General features: G+C 37.4%; 4 protein-coding genes across 9 annotated transcripts; 3 read left to right on the forward strand and 1 right to left on the reverse strand.

The window, feature by feature from the left end:
- Positions 1 to 64: 64 nt before the first annotated feature.
- LOC117603345 (protein N-terminal glutamine amidohydrolase) lies at positions 65 to 7,873 on the reverse strand. The gene is made up of 5 exons (XM_034322384.2): positions 7,341 to 7,873; positions 7,042 to 7,203; positions 3,333 to 3,486; positions 2,938 to 3,208; positions 65 to 2,816 (listed from the first exon to the last, which is right to left on the reverse strand). Exons 1-5 carry the CDS (start codon positions 7,445 to 7,447, stop codon positions 2,662 to 2,664), a joined length of 849 nt encoding a protein of 282 aa, XP_034178275.1. The 5' UTR covers positions 7,448 to 7,873; the 3' UTR covers positions 65 to 2,661.
- Positions 5,328 to 6,805, forward strand: LOC117603341 (isochorismatase domain-containing protein 2). Its single transcript, XM_034322372.2, has 4 exons — positions 5,328 to 5,664; positions 5,799 to 5,942; positions 6,028 to 6,213; positions 6,291 to 6,805. Exons 1-4 carry the CDS (start codon positions 5,536 to 5,538, stop codon positions 6,441 to 6,443), a joined length of 612 nt encoding a protein of 203 aa, XP_034178263.1. The 5' UTR covers positions 5,328 to 5,535; the 3' UTR covers positions 6,444 to 6,805.
- Positions 7,874 to 8,959: 1,086 nt separating the features above from the next.
- LOC117603344 (uncharacterized) lies at positions 8,960 to 11,265 on the forward strand. 4 transcript variants are annotated; one of them, XM_034322383.2, is made up of 4 exons: positions 8,960 to 9,101; positions 10,677 to 10,707; positions 10,803 to 10,991; positions 11,104 to 11,265. In XM_034322383.2, exons 2-4 carry the CDS (start codon positions 10,683 to 10,685, stop codon positions 11,226 to 11,228), a joined length of 339 nt encoding a protein of 112 aa, XP_034178274.2. In that variant the 5' UTR covers positions 8,960 to 9,101; positions 10,677 to 10,682; the 3' UTR covers positions 11,229 to 11,265. The 4 variants fall into 4 exon arrangements, with proteins under 4 accessions (XP_034178274.2, XP_076544283.1, XP_034178273.2 ...); XM_076688168.1 differs by lacking the exon at positions 8,960 to 9,101 and adding an exon at positions 9,338 to 10,599 and having other exon boundaries at positions 10,803 to 10,995; positions 11,104 to 11,254; XM_034322382.2 differs by lacking the exon at positions 8,960 to 9,101 and adding an exon at positions 9,377 to 10,568.
- A 1,870-nt stretch (positions 11,266 to 13,135) lies between these two features.
- Positions 13,136 to 16,000, forward strand: LOC117603343 (uncharacterized). Of its 3 annotated transcripts, XM_034322377.2 has the most exons (3): positions 13,882 to 14,261; positions 14,670 to 14,992; positions 15,781 to 16,000. In XM_034322377.2, the coding sequence occupies exons 2-3, from the start codon at positions 14,671 to 14,673 to the stop codon at positions 15,873 to 15,875; spliced, it is 417 nt and encodes a 138-aa protein (XP_034178268.1). In that variant the 5' UTR covers positions 13,882 to 14,261; position 14,670; the 3' UTR covers positions 15,876 to 16,000. The 3 variants fall into 3 exon arrangements, with proteins under 3 accessions (XP_034178270.1, XP_034178268.1, XP_034178269.1); XM_034322379.2 differs by lacking the exons at positions 13,882 to 14,261; positions 14,670 to 14,992 and adding an exon at positions 13,136 to 13,337; XM_034322378.2 differs by lacking the exons at positions 13,882 to 14,261; positions 14,670 to 14,992 and adding an exon at positions 15,019 to 15,672.
- Positions 16,001 to 16,054: the final 54 nt, after the last annotated feature.

Here is a 16,054-nt window from a genome sequence, read left to right on the forward strand (position 1 = left end):
TGTGCGCATAATGAGCAAAAACTTGAAAACCCTTGTATCGTTATCAACAAACATCAAGTTATCTTCGTTAAAGTGAAACACGTCGAACAGAGAGTAGAAAAAATCGATGGCGCTGAAAATATGAAAAGGGACATTTTATCGAAGGACAAAAATGGTTCGCCAATAAACGAAAGGATCGTCGAGAAAGAATATTAAAAAAAAAATAATAAAAATAAAAAACAAAGCCAGTGAAATCGTTTCACTGATAATTGAACTTCGATTACCATTTGGAAGCATTCGTTCTTCGTTTTGAGACATGGCACCCGACCAAGGAAGAGGAGACAGGACCATGGAGCGTAAATAGTCGCGGTTTATAAAGATTTGAAAAAGTACATTGATAAAATTTCAAGCTGAGACGAACGGATTGTTCCGTTCGTTTGTAACTTATCGTAGACTCGAAAGACGAAGAGGTATCTCGTCGTTCCTCGTTTTTCTTTTCTCTTCTCAATTCTCTTCGTGAACATGCGAGTACCGTGATAAAAGATTCGTGTGAACCGTTCAAATCGTACAATATGATATATCGCAGAATGAAAACGATAAGAGAACGTGTCGTTCGAACGCAAACGTTTCTGACCAAACCTCCTCTTATCGGCGTATCGAAATTGATACAATATAATTAAATATATATATATCAATATATCAATATAATAAATATGAGAATATTGATAAATATATGTATGTATACAATATATATATAATAACCATCATCATCCTCTCGATAATATAATAATTTCATCTGATATAATATATTTAGTAATAGTTTGAACAATAAAGAGATTAGGTCTTTTTTTCAACTTTTCCATTTTCTTCTTCTTTTTTTTTCTATTCTCTGGTAATCGAAGGTATTACAGGCTAAAAAAATCGGTCCCGGATTTTTCCACGTACGATGTTCGTGTAAAAGCGACGAGACTTGTGCCGTGTCACCGATCACCCCCGATCGGCTGTCTCCGAGTCGCAGACACGGTTGGCTTAGAAGTACGTATGCAAATATAGTAAATATATGATATAGGTGAATCGGAGAAAAAACACATGTCGATGATAAAGACAAAGAGAGATCTAGTGAAAGATTCTGGAAGGCAAAGAGTGGACGAATTCTTAAACTATCGACCCTGGCTGTCGGTTCCTCTTCCTTTCCTCAACTCTATTCGGGAGTCCGAGGAACCGATAGTTCGATTGCGTTCGCTCGTTGATTATCATTTCGAAGCGAGACAATGGAAATTCGCTAATAAATCTACCGTCGATCTGATGCTATTTGTAGAGTTATTCAATCTGCGTCTCTCAAAGAGAAAGATAATTTGATGATAGCGTTACAGAGTGCCGAAAAGTTTCTTAACCCTTTCATTGCTGTTGCATCCACAGACATCCAACTGTTCCTGATAACTATAAGGCTGGCAAACTTTTTTAATCTCTCCCAGCGAAAGGGTTAAATATATCAAGTTTCAGAGATATCGAGCGTTCGTTGTCAAAATTCGTTTCGATGTTGACAAATTGGTCGTGTGGAGTGTTTAACCCCTAATCGAATCTGGATTTAAATAATCAACAAGCGAACGCACGATCGCATTAAGAATCAGTTGTTTCTTCTTGTTTTTCATTTCTTCTTTTTAGTACAAACAGTAGACAAGTATAGCGTAGGTATTCAAAGTAGAAAGTGTAAAGTATCACAAGAATTACAATAATCGTAATCATTTACGTTTATCTCGCAAAGATTAAGTTCTTGCCCTTACTATTATGTATATATCAAATTGCACAATAATAAGAATAATAATTAATAATAATAATCATAATAAGCGCATTAGTCGCGTCTGTGCCAAGAACGCGAGCTAATTAGATTCAATATTGTTCGGAAAACAAAATTGTATTTTTTTTTTTTCTTTCTTTCACGTCGAGCTTGGAAATTGTCCGTAGATACATCAGTCTTTGACACAATTAATCGTAACGATAAATACCATCGATAGAGCGAAGCCGTGACAAAGATTCACGCGTTATGGTAAACGTATGGTACGAAGACAAGAGAACACTTATATATATATATATGTATTTGTATATATAAAATCACGACTGAAAACTTGGAATATACATATGGTCGATCGTAACACGTGTAGCACACGACAGAGACCAGGCTTGTCTCCGGAAGGCTCTGCAAAAAAAGCCTTTTAAAATGGAAGGAAACAAACGTATCAATAGATATAGCGTCTAGAAATACAATAACAGGCGTTATAGAGTTATCGAGAATTATTATAAAGGAAAGAAAAGAAGTAGCACAAACCCGATTCAAGCCAAATCAATTTCTCTTCTCGCTTTGAAACGTTTCAACCAACTTATACTTTGAACGGACAAAAGTTTGAGGCGAAAGACAAAATTTGTGTAAATTCTGGAATGTCTGGCAAAAACAATCGATTGATTTGCCCGTAGAAACACACGGTTGTGATTTCGAACGATTAGCAACAACGATCAGGCAAATGTTATCGTTAAAATTTTTTTCTCGACCCGATATACACGTATCAGCTGGCAAAGGTACATGCACCTAACCAATTCCCTTAGGCCATACGATGCGATGGGTATGTTGTCATTGGAAATCGAAGGAAACGGTCGTTACCCTGCGGAACTTACTTAGCAGTTTACTTAAGTCGGCGTTGCTTGAGGCTGAGGTGTACGAGTAGCAGATGCGTTCGCGTTTGGCCTATGAAATCGGTCGAATAATTGCTCTAAAGTCAATACAACCCCGAACCCGGTTCCTGGATCCATGTTAATAAACGAATCCAAGTTATCCTTGCACGCTGGAATGTTTGCAAAAGAAAAAAAAAAGAAAAAAAATCAAAAGAGAAAACAGAAATGTTTCATTTTAAACACTGTTGCCAAGAAACTTCATATCCTTTAATCTAGTTTCGATGAACATACTTGGTGTTGAGATCGGTGGATAATCCGGCGGTGTCTTGATCCATGTGCCATCCTCGCGTTTCATGTGATGCCGATCAGACGCGAACTCTTTCAAGTACACACTGGCCGGGACCATTCGGAATCTTCTGTGATGCTTCGGGGGTACAACTTCGTCCGATCTGAACGTTTCCATCGCGTATTTCCAAAAATGCGTGGGAAACGGCAACACGCTATCTAAATCGTATACGACCGCCCTTTCGTCGGGTGCGTAGATAAGGATTACATGGAAGTCCTATGGATACAAACAGACACGTTGGTATCCATATAGTACCGTGATTAAAAGCGACTATGTACAGGCTTAATAAGCGAGAAATATCGCGAGCTCTATTGTCCGTTTGCTGTTTGTTTTGACTAACCCAAACTACGAGCTTATCCTCATCCTTTCCTGCTCGTTGTCGCCAAAGCGGTACGCTACGCCAGGCGTTGCTCACGAAGGCAACGTAACAATGTTGTAATTCCGATCCGTGTCTCGTGGCTACATCCTGACAGAGCTTCCACACATTTTCTTCGCTAGAATGATACAGTACGTTCTTGCAGATGTACTTTTAAGTTCGATGATACGTCAAACACCCGTTCAGTCCGATGCAGATACACAATACGGTGCAGTGTAATGACGCGAACAAAAAGCAAAATAAAAAACGGTGTCTCGCTGGTGTCTAGCTAACCAGTTACATTTCCGATAGGAAAAAAACGCTCTTCTCTTGATTCAAAAGTTCACAGTGATCTCCCCGAAGAGTAGCAAGTGTGGTCACGATCGGATGAGTTTAGATGTCCCATGAAATCGAATTTTGACTAAGTCCAAAACCCAACTTTCGAACCTCATATCTCGGAAACCATAAGCGTGCACCGAATAATATTCAAGGTGGTTACTGTGGAGGTCAAGGTCTATCACCGTACCAAGTTTGGTCACGATCTGATGAGTCTTCCCGGACGCGTCGGATATATTATAGCCTTTATCTGATTTTTTCGGGAAAAAATCAAGAGAAGAGCGAAAACGTTTATGAAACGTTGTGCTAGTAGATAGGAAGGTACTGGTGGTTGAAGTTGCGTAAGATAGTCGATGGAAATGAGGTTGTTGGATACGCAAAGGTGATTAATATACGACTGGTTGGTGCGGTGCGTGTTGGTTATTAGAAAGAAAAAATAGAAACAAAGCGGGGAGAATGCATGTTGTCGACGATGATATCGTGCAAACTATCAGCAACATACATGCATTATTAATTAATAAAATGAGCGTGTGCTCGTATATTCCCGCTGAGCGAAGGATAACAAAGGCAAAATCGTGATTCTACCAATAAACAGGCCACGATATGCGCGGGACTTTTTAAAGTCGAGCAGACGGTGCACCGTGATTCGTGGTTATTTCATTCGTTTCAAAGATGGCGGCAGCATATCGCACTGCCGTCTCTGTACCACTGCAACGTATCGATCCATCGCGGGTATATACCGCAATACGACACGTTTATTCGTTGAAAGTCGATCGTTTTTCTCGTTCGAACGACATCGTGCGAATCACGCTGTACAACTTACCAATAACAACTCGTGTACACGCACTCTGATGCTTTAGGAAAAAGCTGCACCAGCGGCTTCGTGTGCCCGGTCTCACGAGGCTCTCCGGCCATTCTTTGTTTACAAACTCGCTGAATGTACAGGATCTGCAGAATCGGATGCAACACGGGCCTGAAACGTTAGAACGTGCACAATTTCTGTACCGAACCGTACGCGTACGTCATAACGACTCGGTCGGGTATCAGCCTGATCAGCTTGACAAACTCAAAACGACCCTATGCATCCGACTACTCGGAACAGCATTGTTTGACTACCGCTCGTCAGCTCGTCGCTGCTGTTCTATCTGGCCTTCCTATGTTCCACTCGCACCTGGGTCGCTGCAGCAATACGCACGCGCCAAACCAGTCGATTTAAATCACTAAACTTTACGCACCACGATACGTTAGAAAATATATTATACAAATTGATCCTGTCGGTGCATGCTCGTTTCAAGCAACCACTTTATACGAGCCATTCAGTTATGCCTCCAATAGAATACAGTTATAGACGTATTGTTGCCCGTACTCTTTTCAATTCCATACCTTTATGACGTATGTATGTATATACGCAACAGATGATAGCTCTTTCTACCACTGTCATAAAACGTTTTAACGGTTGGGAAATACACGCACCTGTAGAATTGGAAGAACTTTTGCGATCGTAGAAGGCATCTCGAGGAACTTAATGGTATCGCAAATGCAGCGGTATAGATCTAAGATATTTCACCATGTTGCTTATTAGTGTCCTTTTACACACTTAATTGTGTCGCTTGCGCATCGAGAGGGTTCATTTGCAATCGATCAAGTGCAACCCGTCTAAAGTTAGTAATGCTAAGATTGACCATGAACTTTGAATATCGCAGAATAATATCACGTGCGTCATAAACGTGGACGCACATTAACACGCAGAGATACATAGAAATTCGTTTCTGCCGGACTGCTCTTCTTCTGTAACGATTCAATATCGTTGTTAATATTCCACGTTAATTTGCACACATTATCGCGACAAATAATGGCAATTAACGCTGCCAGAGCAGTTCTAAAGCAGGGTAAAAGTGTTCTGATGATATGTGATGTACAAGAAAGATTCGCCAAGGCGATGTATGAATTTGATAAAATCACACAGAATTCGGCGAAATTGGTAAATATTGATGTAGGATTTATACAAGTTAATGGCATATAAATCTTTACTTCCATTTTGTAACGCTTGTAGAAATATGAGGTTATGTAATCAAGGTACTATTACATTGGTTAACTATATGTTCATTTTTGCAGATAAACTCACTAAAACTTTTGGATGTACCCATGATTGTCTCTGAGCAAAATCCAAAGGCTTTAGGAAAAACAATTCCAAATTTTGATATCTCTGGGGCCAAGGGACCATTTGAAAAGACTCAATTTAGCATGTGTACACCTGAAGTATGGACACTATGGAGTTTCTTCCTCCACAGAAACACATATCATTTTGAGCCTGTTCTTTAATAACATTTTTTATTTACCTTAGATAAACAAAGAACTGTCTACAATTTGTTCTGGTCAGAAACCAGATTCGATCATCCTTATTGGCATTGAAGCCCATGTATGCATAGAGAATACAGCAATTGACTTAAGGCAAAGCGGCTACGAAGTACATACTGTTGCAGATTGCTGTACCTCTCGTACTCAAGAAGACAGAATACTGGCATTAGAGGTAATGATAGTAAAATATGAAATAGTAGCAGGTATGAGAAAATGGATACTGTAACTTAACTTATGTTATCTTGATAGAGGATGAGAGAGATGGGATGTCACATAACTACTTCAGAAAACGTTATTTTTAAACTCTTAGGAGATGCAAAACACAAAGAGTTTAAAAATGTACAAAGCTTGGTGAAAACACCAACACAATACACAGGCCTTGTTCCTACTGCAAAAATGTAAATTGCAATAGATAACAACTGTATTGTGCCAGATGTAAGCATCCAAATCATTAGAAAAGAATATTTTTATACAAAGTATATAATGGCTATTATCACTGAATGATCAATCATCATCATTTTGTTATTCTTTTATTAGAATAATAATACCCTGTAGGTGAAGATACAAAAATATAAAAATATAGTGGACATATAACTAAATAAATCTAAAAAACACTTTGTATTTTATTTCAATTTTTTCCTGTGGAACCGAACCCTCCTTCTCCTCTATCTGTGTTATCTAAAGTAGGAACTTCCTGAAGTTCAGGATATGTGATTTTTTCACAAATTAACTGTGCTATACGATCTCCTGGCAAGACTTTAAAGTCTTCGTTACTATGATTAAATAGTATTACCCCTACATTTCCCCTGTGTTAAAAACAAAGAATAAGATTTCAATATCTTTGACGTGGATATATTACGACCACACATTCACATGCATCCAAACTTTCTGGAAACACGCTCTTAACTTTTTAACTTCAGAGAATTGAGCACATACACATACTCATATACATATACGATATTTAATCAATCACTGCATCAATCAATTTTGAACAACTTACCGATAATCAGCATCGATAACGCCGGCACCTACATCAATGTAATTCTTCCATGCTAGTCCTGAACGAGGTGCGACTCTTCCGTACGTGCCATCAGGAACTTCGACTTGCAAGTCAGTCTTAATTAACTCTTTACCACGTGCTGGGACGACATATTCGTATGCACTGTTGAAAAGGTATACACATAATACTCTTAAATACTACTAATACTGACTACTCCTCAGATAACATGAAACAAATGAGAAGCCGAATCATTACGTTAAATATTTATTTAGACAAAAAAATTGAACGTGTTTGTGTACCTTCTTAAATCGAATCCAGCAGCATATTTTGATCCTTTCATAGGTGCATAAGCTTTGTCTGTTATTTTTGCAAATTTCAGCACTGCTGCTTTATTCACCATAGTCATGATGAGCTCACAAAATGTTTCTCGTCGATATGAAAGACACAATAGAAATGACCGGTAAAGGATCCCTTTTGTACAAGGTTTTACCGCGTTTTTGCAAGGCCTAACTGAAGTACTACTCTAATAGTTGGACTTATTATTTTTATCTTGTTTAAAAAAATGAAATCTTATTAACTTAAATATTATTTCTATCATAGTTTTTAATTATTTCAATATGTTTTTCAAACTAAAAGGACCTTATAAATAGTTCTTTTAATTGTTCATATGTAACATACTACTGTCCGCGAAGTTCAAAAGTTGCAATTTCTGTAGGATTAACATCCTTACACATCTTATAGTTTAAATTTGATCTGCTTGATATGTAATGGATCGTTTTGATACCTGTTAATAGCACATTGTTGACTTGTAAAACTCACAACGATTTTATGAAAAATTTTTAACAAACAAATTTTCTATGATATATCTAATGAATTTTTCAATAATTTTAGCAGATTAGAATAATTATAAATATAATAAATATATATAAATTCCTGCGCCGACGCCGTATTTAAAAATCAATACGAATTATAAGGTGGTTAAAATCACCTGCGACATAAACTACGTCCAGTAGTTTAGAAATCAAGTGACATGGCATAATATCATATGTAACATATTTGGTTCGCAAACAGTGAACCAAAATATGTACTGTTAATCCGTGGACTCCATAACCCTAAAACAATTTCAGATCAATGACTATAGATCTATAAAGGCTAGACATGCTTTCCAATTTGTGTCTCGAGAACGAGCGCCGTCTGCTATACTACAGGGTAAAGTGCGTTGATGGTAATAGTAGATTGCTTCGAACCTCATGTTTACCAGTCATCTTGTGGCGTTCTCTACGATTCAGGAACTAAATCAAAGCTGAAGCCTGTAAAAAAAATTTTTTCATTTTTTCATTCCGAAGCGTAAAGCATCCCTTCTTTCCCCTACGCCGGCTAATAAAATTGTGACTACCAATTTTCTCGAGCCCAGTGGAGCTTCGGATCCGTAAACAAGGACAGAGAATACGTATTATGCGAGAAAGCGAGATAGATGGATTACAAAGGGATGCCGCGAATAAAACAAATCAGCATCCAGTAAAGAACATTACATTTGGAGGAATTTTTGTCGTACTTTGGAAAAGATAGTACCAATGGATTGCTGAGGTTCTTCCGATTAAAATAAGTCCAAACACGACATAAATCGGTGTAATTTTACTTTAATTGGCTATTAATGATTGACTGGATCAATTTAAATTGATTAATAACAAAACTAGTCCGATTTACGTCGTGTTTGGTCTTATTTTAATCAGAAAAATATCACAAATCTGTTGATAAAAGTTTCACAGCAAAAAAATTAGAAATAGAAAAGTTTCATCGTTGCATTAGTATTGTTTTAGAGACATAGAGTGCTTTGTTTTCGCTCCGTCCTCTTTTTCATTCGCTGTCCTTTTCTACGTTCGAAGCAGTCGGTAAACTTCAAACAATGTAGGAACTACACGATATTCGTGGATCCATACGACGCAATAGAGAAACAATGCGTGCGATCATGGAATGTGCCCCACCAATTCTCTTATTCTCTTCCTTTAGAAGTCACAGATATTTCTTCAGTTTGAATCGAAGCGAGCTGCTGTCGAACGGTAAGTACCACATAACAAGCAATATTTCATTTTAATATATGTTATATATACAGGGTGTCCCGTAACTGGTGGCACGAGCGAGTAGGGGGTGATTCTACGTGAAAAATGGAATCGAAAATGTAGAATAAAATTATTTCATATGACGCTTTATTTTCGAAAAAAATAAGTTTGAAAATTTAACGAGTACGCGTGTACTTGATTTAGCTTCAGTTCGACGGACATGACGAGCGTTGAACAATTAAAACAAAAAATTATTATAGCGTTTGAACAATTAAAATTGCACAACGACACATTAGAAAACGTTCGATACAATTTAATAAGGAGAACACAGTCATGTTTACAACAACGTGGACGTCACTTCCAACAGTTCATAAATTAGACGAGAAATCTGTCCATCGATCTACTGATAATATTTATGAACAAGAATGGAGGTGATCTACAATGAAATCCGTCGAGCTGAAGCTGATCCAAGTGCACGCGTACTCGACAAATTTTCAAACTTATTTTTTTCGAAAACAAAGCGTCATATGAAAAAATTTTATTCCACATTTTCGATTCAATTTTTCACGTAAAATCACCCCCTACTCGCTTGTACCACTAGATACGGGACACCCTGTATATTAATTTAATCCTTGATGATTGGTGGTTTGTTTGGGTGTAGTTCTGAAAACTACTCACCCTCGATTTTTTTTTAAACCACAGTATTCTTACGCTTTTTTTATACGCCGATTACGAATATCATAGTGAAAAATTGGCGACTATTTGGCCATTGTAAGGCGGCCGGCAGCGCTTTCGCGAAATAATAACAAATTCTTTAAACAACATTATTATTTGCTAATTCTTTAAACAACATTATTACTTGCAAATTCTTGTGGCGGCGACGTGTCCAGAAATTACATGTAGATCCGTTTATTCAATTACTTCCGGATATTAGGATTTGCTATTTTGTGGCAGTACCACTTCCGCTTGTGAGAAGCAATTGTATTCACTGAGATAAACGTAAAAAACTATAATTTTTATTTTCCCATGAAAATCAAGTAGTCGCCAAATTTCAGTATGATATTTGTTCAATATCATATATTCGAAGCTTCGATGTAACCGTTAGTAGCTCGTCAACAAAGTTCGATAGCATTGTCTTTATGCGATCGGCCCCGCGTCCCGCAGGTCTGTTTTTCATACTTCGACCTGAGAAATGATAAATTCCAACGCTTGCTTCGCAATCACGCGAATAGTGTGAGAGTCAAGTTGTCGACGAAACATTCATTGTAATCCGTGAGCTCAGGCTTGTACGACGAAGACCGCGAGAGGAGCAATAAAGTTTCAAGTTTATCACGAGACCGAGAAAAATCTTTTCCCGAATTGTTCCCAGTCCCGCGAGCCAGTTGATCCTTTTTCTCAATCGGATCGTTTCGACAAAATTAGACCGAGACGAAACATGACGATATTCGTAATCAGCGTATAATAAACGTAAGAATACTGAGTTTCAAAAAAATAGGGGGTGAGTGGTTTTCAGAACTTAATCCACAAATGCGAACGGTTTAGTTTTTATTAATTAATAAAACCTTTTTTTTTCAGAAAAAGATGGACAAAGAATCAACGAACAATCGTAAGTATAATTCCAAATTCAATGGAAAATGAATATACTGCATGATTCAAAACGATGCATGTAACATATATGTATATTTCTCTTTTTTCTTTCAGAACAGGAAATAAAGAAAGTGCTGCTGCAATTGCAGCAGCAGCTGCAGCAGCGGTTGCAGCAGTTACAGCAGTTGCAACAGCAGCTGCAACAACAAGAGCAGCAAAAACAGCAACAACAGCAACCGCAACAACAGGAACCACAACAACAGCAGCAGGAGGAGGCTGATAAGAATGAGAAGCCAAAGCGCAGTAGGTATCACAGATCCTATCAAACAAATAATTAATCCATTTGCGTCATAAATAATACAAAATTAATTCTAAAATGCACGACCTAAGTAACTGTTCAAATTTTACATTACAGAAAGAGGAACGGCTGCAGGGTGGCAGCGGCGCCTCCACCGCGAGCTATGGCGGCGCGGCGGAAAGAGAGGCGGCAGAGGCGGCAGGGGCGGCCGATATTTAAATTTTCATTTTAATTTAAAATAAACGAATAAATAAAAAAACTAATATTTAGATTGTTCTCTTTTATTTAATTATCCGATAGTTATTATCTAAGCAATAAGAACGTAAAAACCACCTTACGATATCCTACCAATTCTGCTTGTTCCACTAAAAAGTATGAAATAAAATAATTTTTACAAAAAGTACAACCGACTTCGAGTTGCACTAAAAGGTATAAAATAAAATAATTTTTAATAATTTTTAATAAATGTATTTAGTATACTATTTAACGAGTAAATAGATTTGATTAATAACTGTTGGGTATTTGTATAAATGAAATAGAAATTATTTCATACTTTCTAATGCATTTTGTTGTAGAAATGAAGTATACATAAGTTATTTTACACCTTTTAGCGCATTTTGAAGTCGCTTGTATTTTTTGTTAAAAATTATTTCATAGTTATTTTAATTATAATTTATTAAAGGAGCAAATTAAAAAAAGCGCGTGCAAAATAACACGATAATAACCGCACCATAAAATAGAGTATTATATTTGCAAGCATTTGCGAAAACATATAACTAACTATACCATAAAACATTAGTAAAACTATGTCAAACTACATAGGTAACTACATCATAAAACATTTGCAAAACTATGTCAAACCACATAGGTAACTACAACATAAAACATTTGTAAAATTATGTTTAAAAACATAGGGAACCACACTATAAAACACATTAATAAATCCTTAAATAAATGTCAAAACATTTAGGGAACCACATCATAAAGCATTTGCAAAAGTATACCAAAACACATAAATGATCACTCCATAAAATACACTAATATATTCGTATACTCATGCTCAATCACATAATATAGACACATGGGAAACCACAACATAAGACGCGTTAAAAAATCCTCATAGGTGTGTTCAAACACGTAATAAAAACACTATGCACATGCACTATCATTTTAAGTAATCCATAGATGAACACCTACTTTAATAATACGAACGTGGACTCGTACCTGCATATGTTTAGCCGCGTACTGATTTCAGCATTTATGTGCGCATGCGATATTTCCGCCAACCGCCGATCGCGTTCGCATGTGTTTATAGCCAGCGCACACGCATAAACGCTTCGTACTGACCAGAGAATTCGCGCACGTAAATCGTTCGTGCGTGCAAAAAGGCTCAAGTGAGTATGAAGCTTTTGACAGGTAAATTTACACCCCTGGATGGTCGCGATAAGACTAACAATAAGTTTTTGCTCGAGGTCGAACAGTTGACAATAGACAACAGCAGTGCCAGAAGCATGACGTTCTGCATCACCTCCTTCCTCGCTACCATCGACTTCAGTCTGTGATTATTTTACTATAATTTTTAATTTTACAATTATTTATCAATTAAATTATTATTTCTTAACTGAAATTTATTATTTGTATAACTTTTACGCGTAGATATTTTACATAATTTTGTTTATTATTATTATTATTATTATACAATCTATTTAATTGCAGTTTTTGATTTTTTAATAATTTATTAACTAAATTACTACTATATCTATTGAAATTTATTATTTCCATAACTTTTATAATTATTTATCTTTTAATATACCATATAGAAAAGTAATTATTGTATTTTAATACAAATTTGTGAAACAATTATTTTTAATAATTCTTCGATCTTGTGCTCATTTTATGATTTCTACAAAGTAGAATCAAAGGGGCTCAAAATTCTGTTTTTTCATTTATCAGTGATTACAGATCTACATGCCTTCCCCTGCAAGGTGTTCACCAAAAGAAGGACAGATAAAACTGGCACGACTATCATACCGTCTGTGCTCTGTACATACCTGCAGACCTAACCCTACCTGGGGGTGTCAAGGATCCCCAAAATCATGACCTCTCACGGACAAAGGCATGTCCAGTCTTTTTGTATCTGTAGTCGCTGGACAGATATTATATCTAGATGGCGTTAACGTGACAGCTGTTCTAGTAGGATAAGTACTGGACATTACGGTCCACGAATTTTGTGAACAATTTCCTGTGTATCGAAATGGCAGATCTTAACGGTGCCTTCGAGGGTCCCATCGAACCTGGCTTCAGCAATATCATCTTCGTAATTCCAGCGGTTTGTGTGGTTGGTCTCGCCGGTAAGGATACATTTCTGAAAAGCGCGGCATCTGACACTGTCCTGTATACCAATAACAGTTTTTCTAGAACATATGGTTTCCTATCCGAGTTCGAAAATATTGCTGCTTTCTCTTCTATGTTTTAACCACTTTATTTGCTATGTCACTATCTAAACTCCCTTTAAGTTGTCAACCGGCGTTGCTCGACCGCAGACAGGTACTTGCCAGAGGCAACAGGTTTCAACCTAGTTCCATAGGTCAAACACCTGGAGTTGTTGCACGTGATTTAAATTATAGATTGATGAGCTGCAGCACGAAGAATACCCAAATCCATTAATTAAAACATTCAAAAATATTCAATGTTTTTTATGTTCAATGCTGTAATAGCATTGAACCGAATGAAATATCATCAGTTTGAAGCGAAAATAATTCGATTTTCCATGCATATGCTCGAAGATAAAAATAATTGCAGCGGGGGTAATTAATCTTCGATATAGTTCAGCTACACTGCACGATAACGTGTAATGACGTGAACGTACAAGGCGTAATGCGCCTGCTTAACGCGTTTTAATCTACACGTTGGAAGGGTCAGATCGTTCTACCGAGGTTAACTCGGAATTCGTGGCTCGAGAGTTAACACGTTGGAAGTAGCCACGTTGGCCTGAGACGTACGCATGACCAACACCGTTCGAATCAACCAATCGTCATCCACGTGTCTGCTCGTCGCTTATCTTCCCGCCAAACACGAGTGCTTTTTTTCAGTAAACGATCATCTGGTTTTCAGTCTATACACACTCTCGTGGATTTCGATCGTTTTGTGAGATCATCAGTTTAGACGCATGATCAATTTCCCTGGTCGAAAGTGTTTTAGGATCGCTATAGTTTTTAGTTGAAACCAAAATTTCAGGTGTTCCAAGTACATCACCGAGGTGTTATCCGAGCAGTGTGAGTAAATCGCTAACGATCTTTAATTGTGTGCAAGCGTTAAACTTGGTTGAGGTTGAGACAAAAAAATATTACTTCTCACTTTGGTGCGAGTTTTCAGGCGCGTTAGTTGGTTACTTTATTCTAAGGCGTTATTCTATTGTTATTCCAACGAAGAAACATATGGTGGTTCATGTTATCTTATTATCAATGAGGGTTCTTGGGTGCAACAATATCGCTATCTAATCATTGAGAAGTGTATAAACTTGGAGTGACCACAGTTTAATAACTTACAGGGTGTTTCAAAATTTGTGCCAAATTTTAATATCCACATCTCATTACTGAATGGCCTTAGGGGCATACCCGTAAAATTTTGCGTTGTTTTTATTAAACTTCACCCTGTATAACACGGACGATATTTCCAATTAGGATGTGGGGGATGATGTTTGCGAGTGGCCTTCAACTCGTTGCTTCCGCAAACGCGGACAAAGCAGCCGGCGTGGCACCGGAAGAAGCTTCCCAAGGGATTCCGAACTTGGAGGGGGAACTTCCTTCACCAGAACAACTTCTTGAAATGCTTGATTCGTTGGCTGGTATATCGGACGAAGAAAAAGCCACGCTCAAGGAGGAATTACTGAAAAATATACAAGATGTGGCTGGGGCTGGGGCTGGGATGTCTCCCACAGGAAATGACATGACAATGCAGACCATGGTCCTTCTTTCTTTGCTGGCTTTAGTTGCTCTAATCTTTGGTAAATATCCTCGGTTGTTGAAGCTTCGATTCGTGATCCAGTCTGAGCCAGTTATATAAAAGCAAAAATTCTGGGTCAGCTGTGCCCCACCACTTCCTTTTGCCCTTGCCTCGTTTTCCAAACAATTCACGCTGACTCAGGAAATATTTTTTATTTGATCAGCAACGTTGCATAACAAACGAAATTGCAAATTGCTGTTTGGACATCGGGTATAATCACAGTTCAGTTTATCTCGCTACCTGTTATCTAATCGACCACTTAACCGCGGCCGCGAACGATCATCTGATCAATTTTAATTTGACTCTCTTAACGAAATTAGCCTTCTAACGTGGTTTCTCGCGAACGAGGGAAAGTTCTGTGAATTCTGTTTTTTGAACTCTGAACTATGGCAGAGAATATTTGGCAGCCGTTAATGGACAACGGTTTATTATCGGAGAATGTGCAAGAGAAACTGTTGAATCTTATACCGGAGAATAGCAGAGAAAAGCTATCGGGTCTCTTTCAACGATATCAACAGCTGGACGAACAAGAAAAACATGAATTATTGAACCAACTGGTCGGCAGGTTCAAGCAAACGTTGCATAATAATATGTACAAGGCGAGCCTGTTCGAGAGGCTTTTGTACTCTAACTCGTACACCATTTTCTTTTTCGCTCTGCTATTTGTTATCCTTATTCTCGGTACGTTCTCTTCGGTCTCGGATAGGAAACGTCGTTTTCCTTATCGTTTACAATCTTCTACTATTTTATTGTTAAGAAATTGATAAGTGTGTTTTTATGTGATTGCAGTGTTCTTCGTTTACAAATTATTCAAGTGTCTGTCCGAGAGGCAAATCAAACGGGAGGAGAAGAAGAAGATCAAACAGATGAAGAAGAAAAAGTAACCACGAAGACTGTCGTAAATTCGTGATCGTGTTATTGCGTTAAAAAGCGTCATCTTTACATTTTATTACGACTTATTCTATTTTTTTGTTAAATGAAATAATATATTTCCGAGTAAAACGCTAGACTCTGTTTATTTTCTTGTGTTCCTTGTAAACATACTGGTTATACATTTTGGCAT

The sequence above is a fragment of the Osmia lignaria genome, chromosome 4, assembly GCF_051020975.1.
Source record: "Osmia lignaria lignaria isolate PbOS001 chromosome 4, iyOsmLign1, whole genome shotgun sequence".
NCBI lineage: Eukaryota > Metazoa > Arthropoda > Insecta > Hymenoptera > Megachilidae > Osmia > Osmia lignaria.

Coding starts and splice junctions, on each gene's coding strand:
- LOC117603341 (XM_034322372.2), top strand. CDS start 5,536: ATGGCAATTAACGCTGCCAGAGCAGTTCTAAAGCAGGGTAAAAGTGTT. Junction 5,665..5,798: donor CACAGAATTCGGCGAAATTG/GTAAATATTGAT, acceptor TCATTTTTGCAG/ATAAACTCACTAAAACTTTT. Junction 5,943..6,027: donor TTAGCATGTGTACACCTGAA/GTATGGACACTA, acceptor TATTTACCTTAG/ATAAACAAAGAACTGTCTAC.
- LOC117603345 (XM_034322384.2), bottom strand. CDS start 7,447: ATGACTATGGTGAATAAAGCAGCAGTGCTGAAATTTGCAAAAATAACA. Junction 3,487..7,041: donor GTTATCGATGCTGATTATCG/GTAAGTTGTTCA, acceptor GTATCATTCTAG/CGAAGAAAATGTGTGGAAGC. Junction 3,209..3,332: donor AGGATAAGCTCGTAGTTTGG/GTTAGTCAAAAC, acceptor TTGTATCCATAG/GACTTCCATGTAATCCTTAT.
- LOC117603343 (XM_034322377.2), top strand. CDS start 14,671: ATGTGGGGGATGATGTTTGCGAGTGGCCTTCAACTCGTTGCTTCCGCA. Junction 14,993..15,780: donor TTTAGTTGCTCTAATCTTTG/GTAAATATCCTC, acceptor ATGTGATTGCAG/TGTTCTTCGTTTACAAATTA.
- LOC117603344 (XM_034322383.2), top strand. CDS start 10,683: ATGGACAAAGAATCAACGAACAATC. Junction 10,708..10,802: donor CAAAGAATCAACGAACAATC/GTAAGTATAATT, acceptor TTTTTCTTTCAG/AACAGGAAATAAAGAAAGTG. Junction 10,992..11,103: donor GAATGAGAAGCCAAAGCGCA/GTAGGTATCACA, acceptor TTTACATTACAG/AAAGAGGAACGGCTGCAGGG.